The sequence below is a fragment of the Labeo rohita genome, chromosome 19 (genome assembly GCF_022985175.1).
Source record: "Labeo rohita strain BAU-BD-2019 chromosome 19, IGBB_LRoh.1.0, whole genome shotgun sequence".
NCBI classification, from domain to species: domain Eukaryota; kingdom Metazoa; phylum Chordata; class Actinopteri; order Cypriniformes; family Cyprinidae; genus Labeo; species Labeo rohita.
Window position 1 is genome coordinate 23672606 of NC_066887.1, and position 11371 is coordinate 23683976.

General features: G+C 34.6%; 1 protein-coding gene across 2 annotated transcripts in view; it reads left to right on the plus strand.

Moving 5' to 3' along the window:
• atp9b (ATPase phospholipid transporting 9B) overlaps nucleotides 1–6878 on the plus strand; it is a 69388-nt gene extending 62510 nt beyond the window's left edge. Inside the window, exons 28-30 of one of the 2 annotated variants that reach the window (XM_051137195.1) lie at nucleotides 2245–2448; nucleotides 4881–4913; nucleotides 5219–6878. In XM_051137195.1, coding sequence (XP_050993152.1) covers nucleotides 2245–2448; nucleotides 4881–4913; nucleotides 5219–5355 — 374 coding nt within the window. In that variant the 3' untranslated portion in view covers nucleotides 5356–6878. The remainder of the gene's footprint in view (nucleotides 1–2244; nucleotides 2449–4880; nucleotides 4914–5218) is intronic. The other variant, XM_051137196.1, reaches the window with a different exon arrangement.
• The last annotated feature ends 4493 nt before the right edge of the window (nucleotides 6879–11371 follow it).

Sequence of the window (11371 nt, forward strand, 5' to 3'; positions counted from 1 at the left end):
CTGAGTACATTTTAGTTGTTTTTGTTCTGTTTTTTTATATATATCTATTTTTAGCTATTTGTCAATGAATAAAAAATATGTTTCCACAAAAATATTAATCAGCACATTGATTTCAGCTTTTATTAAAAATAAAAAATCTTTCTTGAGCAGCAAATCAGCATATTATAATGATTTCTGAAGGATCATGTGACACTGAAGACTGGAGTAATGGCTGCTAAAAATATATAAAAAATAGAAAAAAGTCCTTTTAAATTGTAATGATTTTTCACAACATTACTTTATTTATTTATTTATTTATTTATTTATTTATTTATTTTTACCTTTTTTAAATAAGTAAGTGCAGTCTTGGTGAATGTAAGAGGCTTCTTTAAAAAAGCATGGTAACTTTAAAAAAAAAATGGTACCGACCCCAAACTTTTGAATGGTAGTATAAATAATCCAGTGGATTCAAATCTGAACTAATATAAAAATTTCACCACGCATCACACATTTTGAAAGGATAGTTCACCCAAAATTTAAAATTCTGATTAATTACTCACCCTCATGTCGAAACCTTCGTTCAAAACCTTTGTTCATTCATTCGTAACACGAATAAAGATATTTTTAATGAAATTTGAGAGCTTTCTGACCCTGCATAGACAACAATGCATCTGACACATTTGAGAATAATTTTTGTGCACAAGAAAAATAATGTGCGTTATTGCACGCATTGTGGTACTGTCGTGAACGTGCATCGAAGGCTAACACGGAAGAGAATTAATTGGTAAATATAGTCATTATTCTTGTTTTCTTTGTGCACAAAAAGTATTCTCGTAGCTTCATAAATAATAATAAGTTCATAATACAGTTAAACCACTGATGTCACATGGACTATTTTAACAATGTTCTTACCACCTTTCTGGGCCTTGAATGTGTCAGGTGCATTGCTGTCTATGCAGGGTCAAAAAGCTCTCAGATTTAATCAGAAATATCTTAATTTGTGTTCTGAAGATGAACGAAGGTCTTGCAGGTTTGAAACGTCTTAAGGGTGAGTAATTAATGACAGAATTTGAATTTTTGGGTGAACTATACCTTTAATAAAGAAATGCAATAGAATTAAAACAATCTAGTAAAAATGAAAAAACCTGGTGGTTAATGGTAAAGTGTGTCTGTAACTTTACCGTATTTTGTATATTTACCATATTTAGTCAACCGACAGGGTCTTTTTTTATAGTAAAAACAAAGGCTTTATAGTTTTCTCTGTATGTTATGCTGGTATAGTACTGCAGGAAGTCTCTTTTAAAAAGGTTTACACACATCTTTTTTTAGGATTAGGTTGGAACCCCAAGAGGAGTGATGCATGAGCTACCGCCATTGTGTCTAGGTTGATCCAGAGGGATTGACTCAGTAATAAAAATTTACTGAACAAACATAAGGGAAATGTAAACATAAAAAAGGCAATCCAATCTGAGATAACATGACATATATAAACTAGCCATAAACAGACTTTCTCTGCAAATAAATCTGTGAACGTTTCATCAAAGAAGTAAACATTGAAGCGCAATGTAACGCGTCTCCCGTGAATTCAGCGGAGCTCTTTTCATGAATGTGATTTTCGGACCGTCGCCAGCTCTCACGCGCACCCGGCTGCCTTATCCGCACTGTAAATCGATCCGCGCAGTGAGCAAGAGAGATCAGTGTCCCCGTCTGACAGCTCCTGCTTTTTAATTAAACCTTAATACAGAGAGACAAGAACAACAGGGAAATATGAGCAAAGATTTCATTTAGTCCAGAGAGTAACCCTGAGGAATGTTCGCTGTATGAAGAGAGGCAATTATGTGATCAGTTAGAGGCCATTAGGCTGGATTGCGCTGGCGTTTATGATTAAAATGAAAGCAGAGACGGTTACAGTAGGCTGAGGAGCCGAGTGAGCGTGGAGCCTCGCGAGCAGAGGTCAGAGCTCAACGCGCTCATGTGTGAATGGGGGATCAGACCGTGAGCGAGGGGGTCAAGAAATCACGGAAGAAACTCGTTCTAGATGGACATCAGGAAACCTTATGGATTTGTCAGGTCTTGCAGTCTAAATGACCCTAGTGTGTGTGTGTGTGTTGTGTTTTTTTTGTTTTGTTTTTTTGTGTTGTTCTTCTGTTTAATTTAACTGCTAAAGTGTTTCTTGCACATGTGTTTATACTCATTATAACACTGAGCTGACAGCTTTATCTCAGTCATTATTGGTCTCAAATACATCCTCTGTTTGTCCACCAGGGGGCATCCTGATGTACGGGGCCCTGGTGCTGTTCGATCAGGAGTTTGTGCATGTGGTGGCGATCTCCTTCACTGCTCTGATCCTGACGGAGCTGCTGATGGTGGCGCTGACGATCCGCACCTGGCACTGGCTCATGGTCGTAGCCGAACTTTTCAGTCTTGGCTGCTACCTCGCTTCCCTTGCCTTTCTGAATGAATACTTTGGTAAGAACTGGCACAAATCATGTTTTTAACTTTCTTATTTTATTCTATATTTTTACTTTATTTTAGTGTAGTTCTGTTTTATGTTGTTTATTTATTTACTTATTCATATATTAATACCATTTTTGTAGTTTTATTTACTTTTTGAATATTATTTACCTGTCTACATTTTTATTTGTTTGTTTATTTATTTACTCATTAATTCATTTGTTCATTTATCTATCACTACATAATAAATTAATTATATAATTATTTGATTTTGAATTTTCTATCTATCTATCTATCTATCTATCTATCTATCTATCTATCTATCTATCTATCTATCTAAAAAATTAATAATATAATTTGATTTTGAATTATCTCTGTCTGTCTGTCTGTCTGTCTGTCGTTCTATCATTCTATCTGTCATATTCATCATTCTATCTGTATTTATCTATCTATCTATCTATCTATCTGTCTATCTATCGTTCTGTCATTCTCTGGTTATATTGTTCTATCACTTTCATTTTTACCTGTTTGCTATATAATATATTAATTATAAAAATTATTTGATTTTGAATTAATATTAATATTTTTATTTATTAATTGATTAATTTAAAATAAAATTTAATAAATCTAACAAATTTAAATAAAAAAATATATAAATAAATTTTTATCTATCTATCTATCTGTCTGTCTGTCTGTCTGTCTGTCATTCCTATCACTGTTGTTTTTATCTGTTTGCTATATAATATATTAGTTATATAATTATTTGATTTTGAATTAATAATAATATTTTTATTTATTATTTGATCTATTCTTAAATTTGACACTTTTTGCTTTTAATTTATATTTTATTTTATATTATTTCTTTAAATTATTTTTTTAAATCTATCTGTCTATCTATCTATCTATCTGTCTATCTGTCTGTCTGTCTGTCTGTCTGTCGATCACTGTTGTTTTTTAATTATTTTTTAAAATTATTTTTTAAATCTATCTATCTGTCTGTCTGTCTGTCACTGTTGTTTTTTATTTTTTTTAATTATTTTTTAAATCTATTTATCTATCTGTCTGTCTGTCTGTCTGTCTATCTATCACTGTTGTTTTTATCTGTTTGCTGTATAATATATTAGTTAAATAATTATTTGATTTTGAATTAATAATAATATTTTTATTTATTAATTGATCTATTCTTAAATTTGACACTTTTTGCTTTTATTTAATTTATATTTTATTTTATCTTCATTTAAAATAAAAAATTCTGTCTGTCTATCTGTCTATCTATCTATCTCTATCTATCTATCTGTCTGTCTGTCTATCACTGTTGTTTTTTTTTTATTATTTTTAATTATTTTTAAATCTATCTATCTTTCTATCTATCTATCTGTCTATCTATCGTCGTCACTGCGTGTTGTGACACTCCGCTCAATATTCTGCTCTATGAATGTGTGTTCCGCTCATGCTCACCGGAAAAGCTCAAATAACGCGCCGATAAGAAATTTCTATGTAGTATACTTGTTCCTGTTTGCAGTAGCATTACTGTGCTGCAATGTGCTGTAGTACAGCTGTACTGGGCAGTACTGGTAAAATGACATTACCTTCTCATCCAGTGATCTGTTCCCGCTATGCTCTGCTCTGCTCTGATAATAACAGCTTTGTAGAACTATACATTATTTGGATAATTAGTTAAAAAAAAAGTTATATCTGATTCTATTGCACAGAACTAAATAAAAAAAATATATTGATATTTTATATTATTATGTTATTTTCAGTAAAAGTGTTATTTTATTGGCTTGTGTTTTTTAAATTTAGTATAATTCAAATTATTGAGTTCAATTTAAAAAAATCTTACAAAATTACTTTATATTATTTAATAAAATAGTACATAATTATTACAATGCATTTTTGTTTTCGGTTTTCGGCCAAGTGCATCCAGAAGTTTCGTTTCGGCTCAGAATTTTCATTTCGGTCCATCCCTAATTCTGTCTGTCGTTCTCGGGTTATATTGTTTTATCACTGTTGTTTTTATGTTTCTGTTTGCTATGTAACATTTATGATAATATAAATATTTGATATTAAACTATCTATCTATCTATCTATCTATATCTATCCTATCTATCTATCTATCTATCTACCTATCTATCTACCTATCTATCTATCTGTTTTATCTGCCTGTCTGGCTGGCTGCATAATAAATAATTTCTAAAATTATTTGATTTGAATGTCTCTCTGTCTCTCTCTCTCTCTCTCTCTCTCTCTCTCTCTCTCTGTTTTCCCTCAAGCTTAAATAAAAGGCCAAATAAATGAAAATATCCTCTGTAACAATGTCTTATTGGCTCTGGTTTCAGTGTTCAAGCCAAACACTCGTATTTAGTTCAGTCTGATGTTCTGCAACTACAACTTTTAAGCTCTTTCTTCTTCTTTCTCTCCATCTCTGCTTTGTGACTGTGCCTCAGGCATAGGTCGCGTGACCTTAGGAGCTTTCCTGGGTAGGTTTGTCTTTCCCTGTGTTCTCTCTGTTGTTTCACCAGCTATCATTTCCTGTCTCCACAAACATGTCCGTTCTCCTCCCTCGGGTTACAGTCTCATGTGGTGTGGGCCCCTGGATGAGAAGGAGCCATTCAAAAGTGCCCTAACCCTGTGATCACTCATTTTTCAGAACATTCCATCGGTGAAACGCATCCCATCCACTTCATCCGCAGCCTGACAGGCTTCTTTTTCATAACGTGCCTTAATGATATAAACACTCTGACCCTGACATTTTATTTTCTTCATCTGTTTTGTCTGTCTTCAGATCATTCGTTTATCACAACACGGGTGTTCTTGTGGAAGGTGTGCGTCATCACGCTGGTCAGCTGTTTGCCACTCTACATCATCAAATATCTGAAGCGGAAATTCTCCCCACCGAGTTATTCCAAACTCTCCTCCTAAACTTTCCATATGGTCACACGGTGTCAAAACGCATGCAGACGCATTTATAAGCACACGTGACCGCTACATCAAACACTTTGAAACTCTTCTTTAAAATGCCGGATGTTAGTTCACCCAAAAATGAACAAGCTGACATCATTTGCTCACCTTCATGTTGTTCTAAACCTTTATGGTTTACAGTTTTTGGGGAACAAAAAAGAAGTTGTTTAGCAGGATGTTCATGCTGCTCCTTTCCATACAAGTTCAAAAGTGCACTGCTTAACATCTTAAAGGAAAATCCTAAATATTTGAAATGACATGAGGGCGAGTAAATAATGAGCAAACTTTCATTTTTGAGTAAAACCATCCCTTTAAGCATCAGTTACAGTACAAATGCCTAAAAGTGCTTTTTGATGCTGTTTGTGTGCTTCATGAATGCTTTTATAGTGACATAATGTGATTTGTTGGTGTGTATATATATGGACTTTGCCATCAGAGTGTTTCTGTGCTCATCATGTTTCTGCACTTAAAGATGGTGAAACAGTTGTAGGATAAAACAATGAGTAGTATTGAATACTTGAAGAGGCACAAAAAAGCACAAAAAGAGATCAAGATAGAAATAAAAGAGAAACCAAAGGGTTTTTAGCCACCCACACTGAAAAGACGGGCCCAGACCTGTCACTTTTTACTTAACGCAAATGTTTACGAAGGAAAAATCAAGATTGCGTTTTGTTTTGTTTTTTTATTGAATGGATTATGGATTTTTATTGTTTTGTTTTTTTGTTTGTTTGTTCGGTTTTTTATCGGTGGTATGTAATGATGTTAACAGTTTAATGATAGTTTCAGCTATAACGAACCTTTCATCATTAGTATTATCACACCTATTAGCACTTTCCCTTCTGATTTTGGCACATTCTCTATTATTAACTTTATTAATGAGATCTGGGTGGGCGGGGCTTGATAAATACCTGTGATTGTGATTGGAGTGTTCTGATTGCATGAGTATAGCTCTGGTTTCATTGTGCTGTGGCTGCTGCTGCCATACGATCCTGCTGCAAAACTGTGTAAATGTAAACCAGAGCACAGCTTGTGTTCTTACAGCGGGAACTATTTGTTCTGGGAACAACGGTCCTCTCAACCTGACATCCGAAATGACATTGTATAAATTTCGACTGTATGACATTTGACAAATCAAACTCGATTGATGCGTACCTTAATTGACTTTTATTTCAAAACAGGACATGAATGTAGTATTTTCATTGAATTGGTGTTATAAATGAATGACCTTTTTTTAAGACTGTAAAAATGCAAGTGAATACTATTAGGATGTTCTAGCTGCTTGGAGATATGCTGTCATCTTAAATCAACTTATGGGATGTGTTCATCAGCAGTTATGTTTTTATAGACACTGATGCCTCACAATCAGCAATTTATTTGGAAGTTTTACTATTTTTGAGGACATTCATAGGAAATCCTGCACTAGTTTTGACTGCTGACAGTTTGAAGTTGGCTCATGTGTAAGATCATCTTGCCTTATCTTTATAGACCAAGTCAGCTGGTATGAGGAATGAGTTTTATCATTCACTTTATTTTCTATACTGAGTGTGTGAGTGTGTGTGTGTTTACAATACTGAATGAGACAATGCCAAGCACACGTGTGCCGTACGCCGTTCCTTTCCTGCTGTGCGTAATGGTGGGTTTCCTTTCTGCTTTGAAGACGATATGTTGTACTGTACTCAGGAAAACCACTAACTGATTTCTTCTACTGTATATAAACCTTCAATTAACCCTGTGACAGGCCTAACAACAACAGCTTATTTATTATTCGTTTGAGTATTTTGCGTTTGTTTCTCTGGCATTTTTCTAATGACTGATACGTGACTGAAAAATGTGATGTTTCTGTGGTGTTGTTACTGCGACTGCAGCCGCTGCTTCTGTGAGCGTACTTTCGATGTCATCTGCACGATGGTTTCAGCAGTATAATTTAACATTTTAATGATATTGATGTCTGATTAAAGAGCAATATGTTTCCAAATGGTCTGGTGGGTGCTTCTTTAAGAGTTCTGAAGGTTTTTAATGGTTTGCCAATATGTGACGCTGGACCACAAAACCAGTCTGAAGTGGCATGTATGGGTCAAAATTATACATTTTTCTTTTATGCCAAAAATCATGAGGATAATAAGTAAAGATCATGTTCCATGAAGATATTTGGTTTTTGATAATTTCCTGCGGTAAATTATCAAAACTTAAATTCTGATTAGTAATATGCATTGCTAAGAACTTCATTTGGACAACTTCAAAGGCGATTTTCTTAGTGTTTTGAATTTTTTTTTTTTTTTTTTTTTTTTTTTTTTGCACCCTCATATTGCAGTTTTTCAAATAGTTCTTTCTTGGCAAATTTTTGTCCTATCCTAACAAACAATAAATCTCAATTTAAAAAAAAAATGAACTCTTATCGACTTACTGACTGGGTTTGTGGTGCAGGGTCACATATATAATACCTATAGTAAATATGTTTTTATCTTTTTTTCTTCTTCTTTCTAAGAAATTTGATATGCAAATGTCTTGGTGATATCTAATTGGTTTGTCAAGTGTTCATTTGATTTAATTAAGCTCAGTAATTCAACACTTTTTCCTCTGTAAGAACTTTTGTTTTTAATTTATGGGAAAGTTTATAATTAACTAAACCATCATTTGGTCCCATGCTCGCAAGCCCCTGTAAAGTTCTGTGTTAATGCTAGATTAATTTGTAACGTCATTAGTTCATGTATTTATTAGTTTATTTGTGCATTTAATTATATTTGTTTTTGTATGCTTTTATTTAGACATGTATAAATAAATATATAATTTAATTGCTAGAAAATGACAAAAATGCTTCATATAGAGTTTGAGAAAACAGGTGAGTAAAAGGTGAGTATGAAAATATATTTTTAAACACTAACCCTTTGTTGAAAGTAACAGAAATTGCTTAATATTTTAAAGTTTCAGGCCCGGTTTTTTACCCTGATCATGGAAGGTGTCATTTCACGTGGAAAGGACGTGAGAAGCTTTGACAAACATCCAATGGAGGGCGCAGCTGGAGTGAGTATAAGCTTGTGTCTCTGAAATCTTCACAGTACACCGCTGCTTAACTTATCTCACAGTTATTTTGTATGCATTGCTTCTAACCACTAGAGGGCGCCTTTTGCACAGTATTTACTATCACAGAAGACTACAAACGTCGGGCCCACATGGAAACTACATGTGCTGGTAAGATTGCTGTTCAACATTAGATTTCAGAGTTGTGACCCTGATTAAACCGATACTTATCTTTATTGATAAGTGATTATGAACACCTCTATTGTAGCTATAATTTTCTTAAAATTATGTATACATTACCAGTTAAAAGTATTTTTTTCTTTCTTTAATGCTTGAAATTAGCTTTGCAAACATGCAAATCCTTTCTATATGAATTTCTATATAAAACTTTAAATTTGTCTATGATTTTGAAATAGATTAATTGGACTAGAAAGCGAAGGAAAAGCATCCAGCAAGTGTGTCCAGTTTATACAGTTGAATTCAAAAGTTTACATACACCTTGCAGAATCTAGCAATCTATTTTAGCAAAATAAAAGGGATAATAAAAAAAATGCATGATATTTTTTATTTAGTACTGACCTGAATATTTCACATTAAAGACATTTACATATAGTCCACATGAGAAAATAATAGTTGAATTTATAAAAAATGACCCTGTCAAAAGTTTACATACACTTTGATTCTTAATACCGTGTTGTTACCTGAATGATCCACATCTGTTTTTTTGTTTAGCGATAGTTGTCCATGAGTCCCTTGTATGTCCTGAACAGTTAAACTGTCTGCCGTTTGTCAGAAAAATCCTTCAGGTTCCACAAATTCTTTGTTTTTTCAGCATTTTTGTGTATTTTGAACCCTTTCCAATGACTGTATGATTTCGAGATTCATCTTTTCACACTGAGGACATCTTATGGGACTCATATGCAAGTATTACAGAAGTTTCAAAAGCTCGCTGATGCTTCAGAAGGAAAAACGATGCATTAAGAGCTGGGGGGTGAAAACTTTTGAGCGGAATTAGGATGTTTACATTTTTCTTATTTTGCCTAAATATCTTTTTTTTTTTCCATTTAGTACTGTCCTTCGGAAGCTACAGGAGGTACTTAGATGTTCCCCGGGAGACAAAACGAGTTAAATGTACCATGATCTTTAAATTCCAAAAGTTTTCACCCCCCAGCACTCGGGATCGGTGAGCATTTGAACCTTCTGTAATAGTTGCACATGAGTCCCTCAGTTGTCCTCATTGTGAAAAAATGGATCTCAAAATCATACAGCCATTGTTGAAAAGGGTTCAAATGCACAAAAATGCTGAAAACCTAAGAAGGTGTGGGAACTGAAGAACTTTTCTGAAGAACAGCGGGCAGTTTAACTGTTCAGGACAAACAAGGGACTCATGAACAACTATCACCACAAACTTTGTGCAGTTGTGTCCAAACCTTTGACTAGTTTTGTAGATTGTACTTACTGAGATAATCAGCATTGAGGCACAGACAATGTGTTATCAAGCCCTCCACCCAAACTCACCCCCACACGCTCCACAGAGCAGGAAACGCGTGGTTTAGAGCGACCCTGCGCTAGATGTGATGGTCCACTGAAACTAACATGCCAGGAAGCTTTCTCTTTCATCTTATCTATCTTTCTCTCTTCCTCCCTTCCCCTTCTGTCTATATCTCTATCTACCTTTCCTCACTTGTGCATCAAAACTCAATTTTGCTGTGCCAGCTTTTGCTTAAAATGAGTCAAATCCGCTGCACGTGCCTGTGTGGAGTCTCCACCTTTGATGTGTTTGTGCACTGGACATTTCCGCAGAGGTGGTGGGGCAGTTGTGTTGTTTTATCAGCCACATGTGGGGCACAACACGCGTCACACTGTTTTGCTACTGTCTCAAGTGTATCTGTTTTTCCAAAGCATTGTGTTTCCTGTAGGTGGACACAGATTGGGGATACGCCTTTAGCTAAGCACTTTCTTACCGTTGATGAAAACCTTCAGCTGTGTTTGTCAGCGATTATATCTATAGTGTAAATGTCCATTGTCTATCAATATATCCTTGACTTTCTATTTTATTTGTTTATTTATTTATATCCTTAAATGTGAGGGGATTTGTTTTTGGATTGTCCGTCTGTCTTTGGATTGTCTGTCTGTCTGTCTGTGTCTGTCATTTTGTCTGTTGATTGTTTTGTCATTCTATTTTATCTATTTTATTCCGTCTATCAGTCATGCAATCATCCCTACATCTGTGGTCTGTCCATCCATCTGTATTGATTTGTCATTCTTTTTATCAGTTGTTCTATCTATCTATCTGTCTGTCTGTCCGTCCGTTGTTTTGTCTGGTAGTCATTCTTTTATTTCATCTATATATTTGTCATTCTTTCTATCAGTCATCCATCTGTCCGTCTGTCCGTCCATCCATCTGTCTGTTACTCGCTTTGCCTGTCTATCTATCCATCGCTCTGTCATTTGTCTGTTAATCGTTCTGTCATTCTGTCTATCAATTTCTGTCTGTCAGCCATCCAATCATCCATTCATCCATCCATCCATCCGTCATCTGTCCGTCTGTCTGTTAATCATTCTATTATTTTGTCTGTCAATTTGTCTATCTATCTATCTATCTGTCTGTGTCTCATTTTGTCTGTTGATCATTTTGTCATCTTATCTTATCGATTTGTCATTCCGTCTATCAGTCATGCATTCATCCATACATCTGTGGTCTGTCCATCCATCTGTATTGATTTGTCATTCTTTTTATCAGTTGTTCTGTCTGTCTATCTGTCTGTCTGTCTGTCTGTCTGTCTGTCTGTCCGTCCCGTCCGTCTGTTGTTTTGTCTGGTAGTCATTCTTTTATTTCATCTATAAATTTGTCATTCTTTCTATCAGTCATCCATCTGTCCGTCCGTCCATCCGTCTGTTACTCGCTCTGCCTGTCTGTCTATCCATCGCTCTGTCATTTGTCTGTTAATCGTTCTGT